We start from the raw sequence: 17,892 nt of genomic DNA, 5'->3' as shown, positions 1-17,892 counted from the left end.
TTCCTTCTTTCTTTTTCTCTCTCGTTCTCCTCCTCCCTTGTTCGGCTGCTCCCCTCATTGAAATAGGTTAGTTAACCTATATCTCACGTCCATCACCAATCCAACTAGGATTAGGGATCCTAATTAAGCCCAATTATCTCCTTTTCTTTGTTTGACTTCAAAACACCTAAAAACAAATAAAGTTAATTAAAATAGGAAAACATCACAAAATAAATAAGTAATAAGAATAATTAGCATGATAAAAGTCGCACAAATATGCGACTATCAGGACCTGGCCGTTGACAAGCGGAGTGAGCTTGCGGCTTGGCGAGCTGCGGCAGCTGCTAGAGTAGCCATGGCTTTCAGAGGTGAGAAGGAGAGAGACGAGCAAATGAACCAAGTCTTATGACTCTCTAACCAGGAAGGAGGCGACGTCGTTTTTTAGGGAATAGTTCTCAACTCTCAAGTGGAGCCCCAATATGCTTGTTAGCCCAAACACCACCAATTGAGCCCATCGTACGTCTTTAGAGTTTATAGTTGTCGTACAAGTCAACGAGAATATAGTTAATCATCTTCAGATATAAATCTAATAGTGAAAATATTACTTTAAGGATTTGGTTTATGAGTTTGTTTTTAATCTTTATATTTACATCTAACGGTGGTTGACCATGAATCCTTTCGTTTGTAACTGACCAGGTGAACATGTTTGATAGTTGTCATTTCTATTATTCTGTTTAATTACTCAAAAAAGAAATGAAGGACACACATTTCTTCTTTCAAACCCCTGTTTATATCAGTTTTTCACAAGACGATACGTAGAGTTACTAGATTTGTGTGTCTTTAATTTTATACAAGAATGTATCGCTGAGTTTTAATATTAAAGTTTATACAAGTTTCTACATACTATCTTTATTTTCAAATGATTTTAGATTGTGTTTAAAGCAATCAAGTGGAATCACATGTCACACCACGTAAACATAGCTCTTCAAAGAATTGATACAAATTTTCTTGAATGAATATTTTCTGCTTTTATGTGCCATAGAAAGATTGTAGAACACTAACAAGAAAAAATACAATAGGAGGGCAACTTTGCTTTCAGAACAGGAACGCGCTTTGTTAACTCTTGAAGTGAATCAGAATAGGAAAAAGAAGAATGATAACCAAACAAAAGGCCAGAACTATGCCAATGCAGATGCACTTCCTGCTGCTCTTCTGGTACTGCTTAGCTTCCTCAAGTTGCACAGTTCCTTTCCTAACAAATGAGCTTGCGCGTGCAACTTGGCTCTCGATGTCATTCAGCTGCTGCCCTTGTGCCTCCACCAATGCAGCCATGTCTAGGAACACTTGGTGCAGCTCAATGAGGCTCTGCTCAATCTCCTTCACAGCATCGCGCCGCTCTTGGATTTCTTGAATTGTGTCCAAAATTTGACCACGACCCTGTTCCTGAATAGCCCTCTGAACCAATGTTTCACCCTCTCCACTAGCAATCAAATTCTCAATCATTTCATTGTTGGCCTTCTCACCTGTTATTGTGAAGTACCTCCTTCCAACTGTCTCTTTGTATTCCGAGGCTATTTTGGCCCTTAGGCCTTGAAAATCATCCATCATGGCCTTAAGCTTTTTCGTCAAACCATTAAGTAATGAAGTTCTCGTACGATCAGAAGATGATCCAGATCCACAGCCGGGGAGTTTGCGCTGTTCGGCATTTGAGAGTTCAAGTGCTTCCAGCTTTTCCTTGATGACTTTGGCAAGTTTCAACACTTTCTCAACATCTGAGTCCATCCTGGAGCGAAGCCCTTTCATGGACTTGGCATCATGGACTTGTTTGCTCTCCTCATTTGCTTCCTCTAGCTGCTTGAAAAGCTTCTCCACAGCTCCCATGTCTTCCTTCACATTCTCTATTTTCCTGAAGTATCCATCAAGATTGACAGTCTCACCCCACGCCTCGCTGCGCACGTCATCGATGTAAACCTGCTGCTCAAGATCCTTGTATCGTTTGAATGAATTATTCGAAAACAGATCGTTCATCTTGGCAGCCAACTTTGATGATAGCTTTTCTTTTTGGTAATGGGGAAAACTTACATCGAGGTATTTGATCTATGAAGGGGTTTATAGAAAGAGGAATTCATGGTTGCCATTAACATGGAGATACAGTCGGAATTGGATTTGACTTCGTCATTGATTTTCTTCTTAATGAAAGTTGACATACCTTCTCATATATAGACCTGACTTCAAGCACACAAGTACGTGTTGACCAAATGGATTTAATATAAGAAACATGATTAGCACTAAGATGACGGAGCCAGAATCAACAGTCTATCTTTCTGATCTAGTATAGTAATCAAGATCCGACAGTTGTGTCACTCTGAAAAAAATGTTATTTACCCAAACAAATAATGAGGTTCATCGGTTAGTGATCAAAATTTTGATGCTTATTTACAGAAAGCCTATAATCACGTATCAAAATGCTCATTTCATCGCTCCTAAAAAGAACAGAAAGAATAATCATGGCATTATATCCTGTCTTGGTTGCTGTAGTTGCAGCTGAATTTGCTCTTGTTTCCATGATTCCAGTTGAATGATACTACACTTCAAACTCCTCTCTTCCATCTGTTTGTACAAAATCAAAGATATTCATAAGAGTCTAGCATTCATGTTCTACATGTCTACCGTGAAATCCTAGATTTTGTAGGTACAAGTCTTCCTGGAAAATCTGATATTATTGGTGGAATTTAAACATGTAGTCATCTATGATGGAATAAAGAGAATTAAGCTTACCTCTAGTGCTGATATGCTTCTACAGAGCTCAAGACACCCATCAGAAAGCAACTTTTCTTGCGCAACCACCTCTGCTAATTCTGAGAGCAACACACCAGTCTGCTCAGCCTGTTTGAAGAATCAGCTTCAATGTTAGTCCACATTACATAAATGCCATGTTACAAGGTACGCATTGGTATATAAAAGCTTTCAAGCTGAAACATACCGAGGGGGCAAATGTAGCCAATATCAACTTAATGGAGGCCGAGTAATCTGAAGCATTTCGAAGATGGATGGCAGCTAATTGTGTATCCACCTATATATGATTGGATTCGTCAGCAAAAGCAAAATCAAATCTCTTTCGCCAAAACAAAAGCTCGATTACAATCAGTCACTTTCAGCCTACCTTTGCGCCCTCAACGAGAGGTACTCTACACACAACAGAATGTAAGCATTCTTTCATCATAGAAACTGCTCCCATGTGTTGCCTTTCCGTATCTCCCCACTCTTCCAATGGCTTAAACTACACAAATAACCAACATATCAATATACACATACATCATCAACTTGGTAAAAAAATCTCTTTACTAGTTGCAATGCAGGTGCTGACTTGAGAATGTAGTATTAAGTTCAGCTTCATTTCGAGCCTTTCTTTCTGCAGCTTCAGTTTCTTGTGCAGCACAGATTGCCGCAACTTCAATAAACTATCACAAGCACTAAAAAAATTCCCCTGCCAAATCATTCAATACGAACATGTTAGTCCTAAACTTCACTAGTCCTTAACATACAACAAATATTCAAACATGAAAGAAACTAGAGTTAAACCTGTGCTTGATCAGCAACATTCTCATTCACAATTTCAGCTCTTGCATTTGCGTACCGCCATTGCATCAATCTATTATGAAGCAACCGGAGTTGATGACCGGTATCGGTCACACCATACCCGGAATTAGACCTCGCCAGTGACTTAGTAGACGATGAAGATTTTCTACTCTTGAACAACTCAAACCCCATATTGATCAACTTCTCCACTCCCTTACTTTTCGAAGGACTATTCGGCGGCTTCAAGCTCGAAAATGACGTCGACTTCCCCAAACTCTCCGCCGGCACCGGCTGCGTCGCGCTCCTCCCCGGCGACAACGCCCACTGTGTCGTCCCGGACTTTGACCCGGTCAACGAATTAGCCCTCTTGATCACATTTTTCAGGTTAAACTTGTTCATTTTCGGTGAGCTCTCCGCCGAACTCGGATTCCGGAGATTAGAATCCGACGTCCATCTCCGATGATTATGCTTCGTTTGAATATCAGTCATGTACTTAGACGAAACCTCCACCCCCAGCTTTCTCGAACTCGCCGTCGAGCTCTGAACCCCGAAACAGGGAGAGCCGATATTGACATTCGTGCTGGAACTGGCGTCACTGATCTCCGATCCCGAGTCGAGAGAGTCGGCGAAATTATCGAAACTCCGACGACCTGAGTTCTGATACACACCGCTCCCATCGACGGAAAATCTCCCCGGAACTACCACCGCCGCTAGCTTATTCGAAGACGTTGAAGTCGAATACGACGACGGCGACGGCGACGACTTCCCTGAAAAATTGAACTTTCCGGTGTATCTTGCTGACCCTCCGATGACCGGTCTATGATTCTCCTTGGCGTTGTCTTTCTCGTTCTCTTCTCTCCGGCTTCTGCTTTTGACTAAAGTCGATATGTTACGGTCAGTACGATCTTTGAGTCTATCGATTCCGAGATGGACAGCTAAGGAGTCGAAGTTCTTGATTGAAGGAGTCGTTGCAGAGGGCCATAAGCCTCCGCGGATTGAAGAATCGGGTTTTCGGGTATCGGGTACCGGCGAGCTGGGTTTTCTCCGGGCCGGCGAGAGAGGGTGGTTTGGAGATGGGAGTGAGGAGGGTTCGGGTGTGGTGGGAGATAGGAAGCGGGAACTGACTTCCCGGGATTTGGGTCTTCTGGGTTTGTGAGAGTGATCCATGGTGAGAATGAAAGAGAGGAAGGATTGTGTGTGTGTTTGGGGGATTAGTTTTATATTTGAATTTGAAAGAGGGTTTGAGGATTTCAAAAGTGAGTGTTTCTTGGGGAAGCAGATAAGACCAAAAACAAACCAGCAGATATAAAATGGCGGCAAATTGGATTGCGTAGATTCTTCGCCGGCGTAGGAGGGTTTTTGGGGGAGATGAATTGACTGAAATGTCCTTGTGAAGACTGAATCAAGTGTTTAGGGTTCATGGTTTTACGAAAGCATCACTAGCTTGGGCGACATTTCTATAACATCTAGCAAATAAATCTTCTTTCTATGAACTTGTGTAGTCTAGAGAACCTTCTATGTTATTTATACATTTAGATCCGAAACATATTTATACTATCACACATGAAGTGCAATGACCTAAAGATACATACTATACGACATAATTTTGTATATGCTATATTGAACATACACGTGTATATTGGCCGGATGATCCTAAGAACATGTAGTATGACTAATTTAGATTGGAAAAAATAAGAATGTTTGTGATGATGGAGAAGGAATGAAGGGTATAGTGATAGGAGTGATGCAAGACATTAGGAATCATGAGAAGAAACAAAAAAAATTGCAATAATCATTAGTTACTAGTTAAGTGTTGAAGGAGGAGTGATGTGTAAATTCCATTGTGCCGGCAGTTAAGAGTTAACGATGGGTTTCATTGGCATGATGTTGCCATATGTCAAATTTGTTTATTGCTGCATTTCAAATGATACTGTTATTATCATGAAACTCAATCCCATTGCTACACGAAAATGAACGAGGAAACAGTCAATGTATATTATCACTGAAAATCAACAAAAAAAAAAATCAGCTGTCTCGTGGTTTCGAACCTGAGCGGGAGAGTGACCGGCGAGTTTGCCTACCACTGTAATACTGTGAAAAACAGATACATGTCTTTCCAGTATTTTATCTACTTACATTCGCAAGCCGTAGAATCATATTAAAAAATGTACAAAACGCCGTTGCCGGGGATCGAACCCGGGTCACCCGCGTGACAGGCGGGAATACTTACCACTATACTACAACGACCTTGTTGCTTGATCGGTCTTTAATTTTGCTGATTATTATAATTAAGTTAAGAAGAGCACCAAAATTGAAGTCACCTGAAATGTCAGCTTAGAATGTTTCCAGATAATTGTACTTTTCTTCTCATCTTGTATAACTTGATAGTTGAAACGTTATATTGGTTGAAAGTGAACAGCATCCACTGCGTTTTCTATTACTCACGTTAGAGTTTTGCCAGTAGTTGAAAGTTGAAACTGTGGAGGAGAAGAAAATGAAAACATTGGCAGACCTAAGACTGGACAATAGTGATGAGACCTAATAGAACGTAACTTGGCGTACCAATACCAGTACAAGCAGAGTATCCATATGGAGTACAGAGGTTATACAGTTCACCCTAGTGCAAAAGTTGGTCTTGAAGAATGTAGTAGTTAGCAACTTTTGAATGATTTATATTAAACAGCTATACTACAACATAACTAGAATTCAAAATTAAGTACCCATATTACAACCAATACCAATGTTCCTATTCGGCCAGTCTCCTACCCATGCTTGATCTTGCAAAAGCTATCAGCATTCTTGACCACAAAAAAGTTGGATCTCCTTGTGTGCCTCAGTTCTATAGTGGGAGAGTAGTAGCAATGTCATGACCGAACACCAAAAGTGTTACAAACTTGCTTCCCATGTCTGAAATCAATGGAAATTGCACCGTTGCAACAAAGGATGAGTATAATCAATAAATTTCTCCCAAAGGGGCTTATACTTTTCCATCCCAATCTTCAACCACGGTTTTGAGTTTCCGTTGTAATGCAGCACAGCACCCTTCTCTATCAAATGAGGATCAACATTTGTGTACCCCAAGCCCAAAACATGCCATGACGGCTCCAAAGGCTCGGTCAGTCCATAGAATGTCAACAATCCAGGTGGCAATGTGCCAAGTTTCCACAATGTTCGATCAACATTTCTTTCCTGCCAGTAGTGGTAGATGCCAGTAACGTTCCTTTTCCTCCACTGAACCAAATCAAACACATTCATTCCAAATGCCCATCCACAGGCATCGGGATCAAAATGTGATCGAATGAGAGGGTGAGAGTAGTTCAGATATTTATGGTATCTGTGAAACGTCTCCATGCATGTCTCCACTGCTCCATTTACATTGCCATTCAAATCGATCGAGAACAGGCCAGACAGATCCTTCTGGACAACAACATCATCATCAAGGAATACCACCTTCTTCAGGGAAGGAAAAACTTCAGGAATATAGAAGCGCAGATGGTTAAGCATGGAAAGATACTTTGGGTTCCGAAACTTGATTGGTGTCCGGCTATCATCACTGTTTCCAGAGAAATAGTAACTTTGAGTTTCAGAGTCTTGGAGCTGCTTAAGCACAGGAACATAAGAAGCATTCAGCCATTTAAAGTCCTCAAACTTCTGAACCTCGACAGTCACTCCTCTGAAGCTGTTCATAGAGAACCAGGCCTTCATTGCAGCATGGTTGATTTCATCGGTTACAAGATGGAAGACGACCTTCTCTGGATCGTTGGAACTTAGAGCTGTTGAATTGACCACAACTGAAGTTGCCAAAATGTTGTCAGAGAATACACAGAAATGATAGAGATTGTTATCCTTTACTTTCATTTCTATTTTTCTGTCCTTGAGTTTCCTCTGCAGATTTGGGTGCCTGAACCATTCACTTGTCAGCTGAATACCAAGGCAGTAAAGGCTTTTAGGGACCTCCTCAGCAGCTATTTGTCCGTACTTGGAACTTTTCTCACTCACAGAACTCATCTGTTCTTCCAGAGATTGTATTTTGGCTTTCAGTCTCATAATCATGGTTGCACTATCGTAATGGAGCTGTTGCGCTTGGTACAGTACAAGTGCCATATCACGAATTGCAGTTTCTGATTCTCTTGCCGTCAAAGGTCTCCTCGTCGCAGCATTTGACAACAGAATCTGTGAGTTGCGGATCTGGGCACTTAACTCCCATGCAAACTGAAGGTTGTTGCTCTCTTTGGCAATCACAACGAAAGCCTTTGCCAGAGCTATTTGGTCACTGATCTGCCTGGCAACTGAGTTGGGGCTCAACATTTCTTCAGTAATGTTCAGACCTTCCATGACTCTATCATGCCTATATCTCTGCAGAAGGAAGAGAAAGCACATACATCTTAATACACACAAAAAAGAGCAAACACCTATACAGAAAGAACATGAGATAAAACCAGAATTTCCTATATAAAAGAAGATAACAACAAAAATTCAATCTATCTTCCAATGTCTTATAATACTGATACCACTGCCTTATGATATCAATACATCCACGATATCAATACCTCCGCGACACACTTCCCCAGCAATCTATAATCTACCTTCCCAACAATCTACTGTACTAATTTACTATATCTTTGTTTACTGCCGTTTTTAATTCCATATCAGTAATCAATCTCTAAAACATTTCATTAAGCATCTGAAAGTGACAAAGTTCATGTTTACCACATCTAGATCAAGCTAAGCACTCATACTATGAATTGCAAATATATTAATCAAACTACAACACAATTGGATTATAAAGCATACATCTTTGTACTGTTCCAGCACACCCAAATGCCAAACTCATTCTCATCACTATCCACTTTTGCCAAAACCCAATTTGATCTACTTAAAACCAACACCAAAACTAAACAAAGCAAAAGAAGAATAGTTACATACAGTGGTTAATACAGGTCTGGATTCAATCTGACTGCCTCTGCTCAAAGTATAGATAAACAGCAACACTGCAACCCCACACAGAACCCACCAGAACGCATTCGGAAACCTCCTCGCCCTCAACGGCCGCCGGAAGTCCGCCGCCCTCCGCCTCATTCTCTCCCCAAATCTGAAACCTTCCGGCTGTCGGTGATCGGAGATCGCGAGATGGGTTCAAGTCGCAGTGATTGGATCTTTCCAAAAAAGGCCCCAAGATTGAGACTTTGAGAAGAGAATTGGGATTTGGGGATTAGGGTTTTCTAAGATTGGACTAATGCAGTAAGAGAGGAGAAAGCTAAGCTAAGTTAAAGCTGAAGCTGTTGTTGATGTTCTTGTTACAGTCTTCGGTTGTGGACAATGACAGTTGGGAGTTTTGTGGAATTGTGTGGAGTAAGAGTGCTTCTGCTTCTTCTGGGTTGTCAACATGATCTAATAATCTTATTGCACGTGTTATATATTTTATTTTTTGGAATGACTATGAGATGAAGGTGATGATCCCATATTCCCCATATGAGCAATGTAGATGTCATTTTCATTTGATTTTCACAGATTATATTTGTATACATCTCTCATGTGTGTGTGTGTTTACTATGAGATCGTTTTGATGATTCTAAGTTGATTAATCGTCTGAGTTTGATGAGAAGCAAAAATTTAAAATTTGTTTGTCTCCAAATTAGGTGAGAGTTTTGATTTTGTTTAGTACCAATGAGTGTGATCTCTTGGAATTAATATATGGTTATACTACAATGCTCTTAAACAGTGCATTTAATTGTTAACAATGAATTGTTCAATCTAAATTACATTCTCATGTAAAGTTTAAGAAACTGCGATTTCTCATGTTATTTAGTAATGCGTAAATATTTGATACCAAAAATACCATATAGAGCTTTGAATCCGAATAGAGCCCGTAAGTGTGAGGATGTCAATGTCCTAAACCTTGAATCCCCCCAACATTAGTTGGATGGAGATCTAAGGTGATTGAGAGTTTGAAGGAAATTGACACGCTTAAACTGAGCTTTTGTTCCAAGAGCTTGGTGGTCTTGCCAATTTAGAAACTTTCTCATTGTTTGAAAAAAACAAGGTAACCTCATAGTTGGAACTCCTGCGTCTACAACTTCCGGTTCTTCAACCTCAAAAGATTCATAACAAAATGGATACAAAAAGGACTATTGTCATGACACAGTGAAATTCACACACAAACATCAATACCAAAGCCTTCATTCAAAATAGTTCTTATTGCAACATTTCATCATCAATGCCATACTTTCAGTATTAAATATTTCCTCTCAGTTTGATCCAAATTCGACAATCCAATGATTTTGTGAATACTTTACAACAAAGACCGACTCTAAAGAACTTAGAACATAATACTCTAAAGAGCATAGAACCCTATTATATGGCCTAAGCAAGATGATACTCTTCAAAAAGGTCTGAGCCTGCCTTCTACGGTAAAATAAGTATGAACTAGAGCAGAAATACTGAAAAATGGGAACTTAACATACTTGCCAGCAAGAGCACACCTTATGCACTCCAACAAGATCAAAATGTACAGGAATGCCAGGGCTGCCCAATACTCTATGCCGAATGTACCATTGAAGTTGATGAGTGGAAAGAGATTGCTCGATTGCCCTACCACTTGCAGCATCGTATCTAACAACATGGCCATAATCACATGGTACCTAAAGAAGTGAGGCCACTGTTTGTTCTTCACCACTCCATAATATGCCCCTACACAATATGCAGATGTGAACCACCAGGGTAGCCTCTTTATTGCTCCGGGGACAAAATAAATCAAATTTCCAAAGAGTTGATAGTGTTCTGCAAATGGCTGAATATAAAAGCCAACTTCGGACATCTGCAAAGATGCTAAATAAGGAAGACATGCTAAAGTTCTCCACCACCACTCTGGCTTCTCAGTCATTTTCGGGAAAGGCATAGTGATTGAACTATTATCCTTCTTTGCTTGTACCAATGTTGAAGATTTGCGTTGTCTGAGTAGAATGGATGTTTTTTGTGACCGGCCAGCTTCATTCCCCCTTAGCACTGTGGATGATACCGCAGAAAGGTCCAAGCTTGGCAGTCCTGAAACCGACAACTCTGAAAATTATTAAATATAAAGATTTCTAAGATGCTCCAAGAAAATATGCATTTCATCTGTATCTGGGAAGATATGAGGAGACTCGTGTCATATCAAAACAGTATCATCAGACAAACAGTAAATTGTTTTCAATGCTTGAAAGGATATACTGATTTCATTAACAATAGTTTAAAATTTGTTTCAGGATCTACATCACTTTACCATGGGAACAAGGATTGGCTTTATGCAATATCATTTTTCTCAATTAGTTTTTCACAAGGGACGATTCTTGTCAAGAAATTTGACATACCTCTGGGCAGTACATGCAGAACTTGATTAGGTGGTCTGCTGGTTGACAATATAGGCAGTGACTTTGGATTGAACTTGAATGCAACCCTGTTGAGCTTGGTGCCTCCTCTAAGATTCACATCCTTGTACCTAGTTAAGAACCAATAGCATTTAAGAAGTTTATCATCAACTACGCCTGTAGGAGCATGTACATATGTGATCATATCAATAAGCACCTCCTGATTCAGTGATGGAGTACTGCTCATTATTTTTCCCTACTCTATAAACTTCCAATGTAATAAATTATTTTCTAAATCAAAAACATGATACTATTCAAAATAAAATTAAGTCTTCCATGCTAAAACACTGGAGAAAAAGGTTAAAAATACTGAAGGACAAGGTAAACAATTGATATCCATCTTTCAAAGCTCAAAACAGGGTTTCACAGAATGTCTCTATAACTACTACTCAGTAATGCCCCTACGTATCTACCCGCGTTATCCAGATAGTAATTACAGACTCAAGGAAGCTGGTTCTATTGAATAAGTAGTAAAAGTGGCAACACTCTCATCAAAAAGCTATCTGCTTATTATAACCCAGTAACCCACTTTTGGTGTCATGTTTTGATATATACATAGATTTCTGAGTAGAAGCTTATCGAGATGAATGATCATCATTGCTCCAAAACAGGTGCGAACCAATATACTAGACTTAGTTATTGCAAATTCATCCGGATCATCCACCAATGAACCAACTTTGATAAACTATAGACGGCCCTTACAATTCTTGACTGTCAAACCCTCTATATACAAATTTCATGCCTATGTGCCTAACTTACTAATGCTACTTTAATGCAAATAGAAAAGCATGTTTAACCCAAGCATTATGCTTAAACTTCTACTTTGATCAAATCATCAAAACAGTGCAAACAAAGACAAAAACAATTACCACCTAAAGTAACCTATATTCCGAGAAAATTCCAGGGTGGGCAGCCTCCTTCATCACAAGAAACAAAAATTTCCGGTAAACTCACACAATTTTATCTGTATCTTATTCAGCCAAACATCTTACATATTGCACCAGACCTACTTTACTTTCCGCTCCCAAGTTCTTGTCACATATTTAACAGCAAGAATCCAGATGCAAACATTTGTGAAATGAATAAAATCATACAAACCCTATTTAAAATTTCCAACAAAAAATCAGCTTCCAACTCCAGAGATCACAAAGCAAATACAAACTCCAAAACCAAAAACAGAGCAGAGAACCAAAATTCAGCTCTAACAAAGATTAACAAACAAGGGTTCCTTCTCCTGAATCCAAATTTTCATAAAAGAGCCCATTCAGAGCGCAACCCAACATTCTGTATAGGATTCATCACCAAAAGCTTAAATCTTTTTGTTCTTTTCAGATTTTTTAACTTTGTGAAAAAAAAGAAGGAAGAATTGGTGTGAAAACGAAGGTGGGTTTAATCAAGCGTACCAAGAGGAGGAGGAAGAAGGAGGAGCGAGGAGGATGGTCTGGCCGCAGCTCAAGGCGGTGGCCATTGCTTCGATGTGTGGAGGTTTCGAGCCCTTATTTTCTCTCTGGAATACTCTTCGGCGCCGTCGGCTTTTCTTTCCATGCACGATTGTCCCTAAACTCTATTATATACATCTTTTGGGCCTTTTTGTCATTACCCTAACTTCAGGGTAGAGGCTAGGTGTGCAAATTATGGAGAATCTGGGGGCTCATTTGGAAATACAGAAAATAAGGTAGTACATTCTAGACTCCTAGTACCACACTCGCTGGTACAATGTTACAAACTACAAAGTAAATTAAACTAATGTAAAAACAGAATCAAAATCACTCCTCGACTATGAGATTAAGAATGAAACATGAGTGAATTATTTGACTTAACCCCTTTGTGCGGGGGATTTTTTTGATTAGGCTCCATGAATAATGGAGGGAAGGTTTTCGGGGGTATGTTTAGAGCCGGTGGTGTTGTGTGACATAATATTGTATGAAACTTTACTCTAGGGTAACGTTATGTTAGATTATCGTAAGCGAGTCATTATGGATTGTTACCTTCATTCTCTTATCAATGGAATAACATCCTTTTTTTTTCTTTTTTTTGAGAATGGAATGACATCCAAATTTGATCAAAAATAAAAACAAAATCAACTACATATAATTTTAGGGTTTTGTTCACGTGGTGACCTTATTTGTAATTTAACTACTAATTTTGTTCGAGGTCTCAATGCCCAACTTCTTTTGGGGTCAAAGTAGGCCGCCATTGAATCCTAGTTGCTTAAGGATCATCAACACTTCTTTGAACTCAAGGATTCGGAAGGTGAGTCAGGTGACACAAGTTAGGGCTCTCGAGGGGTCTAATCTAATATATTATCTTCTAGTCTAAAAGAGTTCTGGCTTATAGGATTTTTGTTACCTTCCTGGAGAGTTACAAGATTTGCAGGAAGAGCCTTGTCCTATTCCAGCAAGGATTCGGAAAACACCTATACCTACCTTGGTTGGGTAAGGCTCGCTCCCTTCCTCTTCAACTGTTACGCGTTTTCACTCCTCTTTAAATGTGTTACGGATTTTCAGTGGTAAGGAGCAAAGGATCTTAGTGCAGCTTTGGTGTTACCGATCATGGCTATGAAGAGAAAAATGTCAGGCAGCAACATGGCAAACAGAAACAAAAGGATCAAAAAGGAGGAGGAGGAGGATCAAAGCCGGAGCACCAGGGGTATGGTGGTGGACACATACACATACCAATTACCCGAACTTGTCATCAGCCAAATCATCTCTCATCTTTCCTTCAAGTACATCATCAAGGCAAGCATTCTTTCCAAGGAATGGGCAAGCTTGTGTTCTTCGGTTCTCGTTTTAGATATCGATGAGGATGAAGGCAAGAAGCAATGTGATGATCATGACACGAAACAACGAAGAGAGTTCCTTAAGTTCTTGACCGGTTGCTTGAAGATCTATGAGAATCAAAAGCACCTGGAGAAGTTGAGGCTCCACATGAGATATTTAGGAGCTGGTGACTGTAAAATAAACAAGTCAGTGAGCTTTGCTTTGGAAAGAAACGTTAAAGAGTTGGATATTTGCTTCAAAAGAGAAAACAGTGTCAGAAAATCCAAGTACTATTGCTTACTCCAGACACTTCTCAGTAATGCAAAATCTTTAACCATTCTGAAGTTGGAGAATTTAAGAATCGAAGAGGACAGCATCGACCCTATAACCTTTCCTTCTTTGAAAACCATGTCTCTTAAAGCTGTGAAATTCACAGGTAACACTGGATTCTCACGCTTATATTCAGGGTGCCCTTGCATCGAGTATTTGTCATTAAATTTATGTCATGGCTGGGATGTTAGACTTTCAAGTTCGAGGCTCAAACACTTGGAGATTCTGTGCTGCGAAATCAAACTTAGAGTGGAAGCAACCAATCTTGAATCCTTTAAATTCCAAGGTGACCATGGACTTCGTCGTCATATCATTGACCTGCAGAAAAGCTTCTACATTGCCTCATGTCAAACACTCAGAAGTCTGGAGTTCTCTCATACACGCTTTCCCAGTGGATGGTTCCAAGGCCTCGATTCGAGATTTCCCTATCTTGAGAGGTTGGCTTTACATACATGCTTTAGCTACTCGGGGCTTATCATCTCTAGCCAGAATCTGAGAAGCTTTGTGTTTCATGAATGCCGATACATTTTGTCTAAACTTTATGCTCCAAATTTATCAGAGGCTACAATTACAATTGAACAGAGAAGAGACTATGATCGCCTGAGAATTTTTTTTGGAAATTTCGATAGTTGCAAGAAGATACGTCTACATGTTAACGAGGCTGAGATATGTATCTTTCCGGAAGAAATGAGAAAGAAATGTTCTCCACCATTACCTAGTCTCCAGTGTCTTGAGGTAGAGATAGATACTGTTACAACAACAGCAGTAGCTCATTCAGCATTGATGGATTCCTTGAGGTGGATGGCACCGTCTTTGGAGTTTTTATCCATTAACAGAATATATTACATCTATGATAGTAGAATTAGTTAATAAAGGACTCTTTACAATTTGTACATAGTTGTGTTTTAGTCCTGTTGTTTGGGGTTGTTGTCAGTTCCTGTTGCTATTTTAATTACCCTATATATGCATGAGTTGGTTTATCTGTAATAATTGATTAGGCAACTGATGGTTTGATTTATTTGTGACTCTAGTATTGATCTGCACTCAGGTTGATTTAGAAATAGATTTGAAAGGACAGTGTTTCATGTGTTTTCAAGATAAAAACTGTCGCGTATGTAATTATGTATACATTCCGATAAGAAAAGGCAAAACTAAAGAGGTAATAAGAGATTGTATTACAGGGGAGTGTTCATTTGTTTCTGGTTATATAGATAACTGCATTGTTTTGAACTTGAAATAACAATAAAAAGCAGATTCCTAACTTCAGCAACTATAAATACACATTAGTTTGTCCCAGTCTAATTACATGGAATTCATCTGTTGATTTGCCTTGCAAGTTACCTGGGCTGCAAGGGTGCTTTCAACTAAAACTGGAATTTGGTTCAGAAAAGGCCCCAGCGTTCCCGCTCCCTAGCATCATTTCCAAGTCCCCAACTATGTGGGCGATAAGTTGATCTCAAGAAGTCAGCTGCACTTTGATCGGAGTAAGGGCTTCGTGGGTAACTCTGTGGGCTTGCACGATTTAGACGCTTTTGCCTATACCTCCATGCTACTTGAATTCGCTTTGCAGCAAGCCCTCTCCAATATGGAGATTCATACCTGCAAGAAATACAATGTCAATCTTCATATCATGATGAAAGCATCACCTTCTGTACTGAGGAACATTTCAAGGCAAAAAAATGTTACGCGGTAATAACAGAAGTAAACCTTATGGCTCCTTGCACACGTGGATTACGCAAGTATCTTGCAAAACGTGCCGTGAACTGTTCAAGGTCTGCAGCTCGGAGTTGAAATGCTTCCACGTTTGTTAAGCACCTCACCAATCTGTTGCTGAGCAATCTCCGACCAGTGATTCTGACATTTTTCCCATCTTCAAACAAGAAATATGTTGAATAATTATTACAAACTAATACTACCTACTAATATGATGATGTGACTGCCAAGTGACAAAACTCTATGAATTAGATTATAGGATTTGAAGTTTTAAACCAGTGGTTATGTCATGCAGCGAATACCATTGTTTACAGAAGACTCAAGACACCATCTGAGAAGTTCCTCACCACAAACATCACCTTCCTTTAATGTGTCATCAATAGTCCCATCTTCCCCAATGCTCTCCATCTTTCCACGAACAATAAACACCATATTCTCAACCATACCTCCAGGATACAAAATTTCGTTTCCTTCAATGTATGTTTTTTGTTTCAGTTTCTCACAAATCGCATCTAAGATAGGATCATCCATCAGAGCAAAGATCCGAACCTGCAATTTTCTTTTTAAGTTATTGGACCGTACATGGTGCATCAATTAGGATCCAGTAATTAGAATGAAACCATAAAGGTGCAGTTTGTGATTTGACATTGTCAACAAGACAAGCTGGCATACAAGTGATCACACACAACTACAAAGTAGCACAAATATAGATCTTACTTTCTTCACAAATTCGAAAAGATGGCGTCTTATATTTCTCTGAAGGTGTTCAGGCAAATTTTCCAGAATTAATTCTTCATTTACACCTTGTGTGGCAGACCAATTATACCGTTCAGCATTTCTTACTTGCCTACATGATAACCAATACATGGGTCAAAATTCAAGACATCCACATTTAAGAAAAATTATTGTTCATCATGAACATTCAATATCACAAGTACATGAAAGTTCATTCACGCAAACAAGAGTAAAGCATATATACCACCAGTTTAAAGCACCACATAAATATAAAAAAAATTCCTTAATTTAATATCACATGGATAATATATTAAAAATTTCCTCGAGTGATTTTTGCACCAGTAATACAATTTGCATCTTGCAGAGTAAAAGGTAATAGGGAGATTCAAAGTTGAATTTTGACGATTAAAGCAGGCACTAACTGAGTGACTATGAATTTTGTCAGCATTGTTGCCATGAAACACGACAGAACTTAAAAGGAACAAATTCGCATCATATGAAACTTTGCATAGATGATCTACACATTATGTTCTAGGCACTGAACGGTGGAGATGTGGAAAAGTGACATGAAAGTGTGTCAAATAAGGAGCCTCACACTTTAATTTCAAATCAGGGCTCTGCTCTGGATAGGAATTGTGTGTGTATATTATATATATATAGAGGATCAAAAGCGGACGTCCGCACTCGGCTTAAAGTGCGGACGTCCATCTGTTCTCCACCCTCCGAAGCCGGCGATGGCGCGCCTTCACCCCAGAAGACTCCAACAGCGTCCCCGACCACTTTCCCTCCCCGGCGAGTCCGTTTTTTTCCAGTTTTCCGGCGAGATCGACTTTGTTTGAAGTTTTGGGTGATCTCGCCAAAAAACTGGAAAAGAACGGACTCGCCGAGGAGGAAAAGTGGTCGGGGACGCTGCTGGAGTCTTCTGGGGTGGAGGCGCACCGTCGCCGGCGCCGGAGGGTGGAGAACGGACGGACGTCCGCACTTTAAGGCCGGTGCGGACGTCCGCTCCTGATCCGGCCTGTATATATATGTATGTAACTTTTAATTCTGTTATGAATTGATATGAAAATGGTTGTTGTGTTCTGATTCATGTGAGCATATTTGTTTGATTAGGGCTACATTTGTAACTTAATTGACACTGGGTGCTTTGTTCGCTTCCTGGGGCGTGTAACTGGTTTCTCCCCAAGGCACAAGGTTCTTTCTTTGCCCTTAAGTTTGCGTAATTTACTGCTTGTTCTGTTCTATTTAAGTCCATCAATTTTTATATCTATCTTCTTCTTGATTTTATTAGGCAATGGATGACTATAAAGGGGACCTTTCAGAAGCATATTACATTGGCCAGTCTGTCCGGAGTACTATTCTCGATGTTAGTGAACTGTTGTTTAACACTG

The 17,892-nt window shown here is 39.8% G+C and overlaps 6 protein-coding genes and 1 non-coding gene across 7 annotated transcripts in view; 1 reads left to right on the top strand and 6 right to left on the bottom strand.

The window, feature by feature from the left end:
* Window positions 1-1,095: 1,095 nt before the first annotated feature.
* Window positions 1,096-2,007, bottom strand: LOC101301609 (syntaxin-124-like). Its single transcript, XM_004305957.1, has one exon. The coding sequence runs from the start codon at window positions 2,005-2,007 to the stop codon at window positions 1,096-1,098; it is 912 nt and encodes a 303-aa protein (XP_004306005.1).
* A 477-nt stretch (window positions 2,008-2,484) lies between these two features.
* Window positions 2,485-4,725, bottom strand: LOC101301322. Its single transcript, XM_004305956.1, has 6 exons — window positions 3,562-4,725; window positions 3,347-3,466; window positions 3,143-3,259; window positions 2,963-3,052; window positions 2,758-2,865; window positions 2,485-2,589 (listed from the first exon to the last, which is right to left on the bottom strand). The coding sequence occupies exons 1-6, from the start codon at window positions 4,723-4,725 to the stop codon at window positions 2,485-2,487; spliced, it is 1,704 nt and encodes a 567-aa protein (XP_004306004.1).
* Window positions 4,726-5,733: 1,008 nt separating this feature from the next.
* TRNAD-GUC lies at window positions 5,734-5,805 on the bottom strand. Its single transcript has one exon. It is a non-coding gene; the product is annotated as a tRNA-Asp (tRNA).
* A 248-nt stretch (window positions 5,806-6,053) lies between these two features.
* Window positions 6,054-8,944, bottom strand: LOC101309274 (probable galacturonosyltransferase 10-like). Its single transcript, XM_004304063.1, has 2 exons — window positions 8,485-8,944; window positions 6,054-7,914 (listed from the first exon to the last, which is right to left on the bottom strand). The coding sequence occupies exons 1-2, from the start codon at window positions 8,635-8,637 to the stop codon at window positions 6,472-6,474; spliced, it is 1,596 nt and encodes a 531-aa protein (XP_004304111.1). The 5' UTR covers window positions 8,638-8,944; the 3' UTR covers window positions 6,054-6,471.
* Window positions 8,945-9,643: 699 nt separating this feature from the next.
* LOC101308987 (protein TIC 20-IV, chloroplastic-like) lies at window positions 9,644-12,526 on the bottom strand. Its single transcript, XM_004304062.1, has 3 exons — window positions 12,368-12,526; window positions 10,908-11,035; window positions 9,644-10,602 (listed from the first exon to the last, which is right to left on the bottom strand). The coding sequence occupies exons 1-3, from the start codon at window positions 12,430-12,432 to the stop codon at window positions 9,941-9,943; spliced, it is 855 nt and encodes a 284-aa protein (XP_004304110.1). The 5' UTR covers window positions 12,433-12,526; the 3' UTR covers window positions 9,644-9,940.
* Window positions 12,527-13,516: 990 nt separating this feature from the next.
* On the top strand, window positions 13,517-14,923 carry LOC101301035 (F-box/FBD/LRR-repeat protein At1g78750-like). Its single transcript, XM_004305955.1, has one exon. The coding sequence runs from the start codon at window positions 13,517-13,519 to the stop codon at window positions 14,921-14,923; it is 1,407 nt and encodes a 468-aa protein (XP_004306003.1).
* A 512-nt stretch (window positions 14,924-15,435) lies between these two features.
* LOC101300753 (probable cyclic nucleotide-gated ion channel 20, chloroplastic-like) overlaps window positions 15,436-17,892 on the bottom strand; it is a 6,529-nt gene continuing 4,072 nt past the window's right edge. Inside the window, exons 9-12 of the mRNA XM_004305954.1 lie at window positions 16,484-16,613; window positions 16,069-16,315; window positions 15,761-15,923; window positions 15,436-15,652 (exon numbers count right to left, since the gene is read on the bottom strand). Of these exons, the coding sequence (XP_004306002.1) occupies window positions 15,436-15,652; window positions 15,761-15,923; window positions 16,069-16,315; window positions 16,484-16,613 (757 nt within the window). The remainder of the gene's footprint in view (window positions 15,653-15,760; window positions 15,924-16,068; window positions 16,316-16,483; window positions 16,614-17,892) is intronic.

This window comes from Fragaria vesca, linkage group LG6 (assembly GCF_000184155.1).
Source record: "Fragaria vesca subsp. vesca linkage group LG6, FraVesHawaii_1.0, whole genome shotgun sequence".
Taxonomy (NCBI): Eukaryota; Viridiplantae; Streptophyta; class Magnoliopsida; order Rosales; family Rosaceae; genus Fragaria; species Fragaria vesca.
The sequence above is the reverse complement of the archived record's forward strand: the minus strand, read 5'-3'. Positions and strand labels throughout refer to the sequence as shown.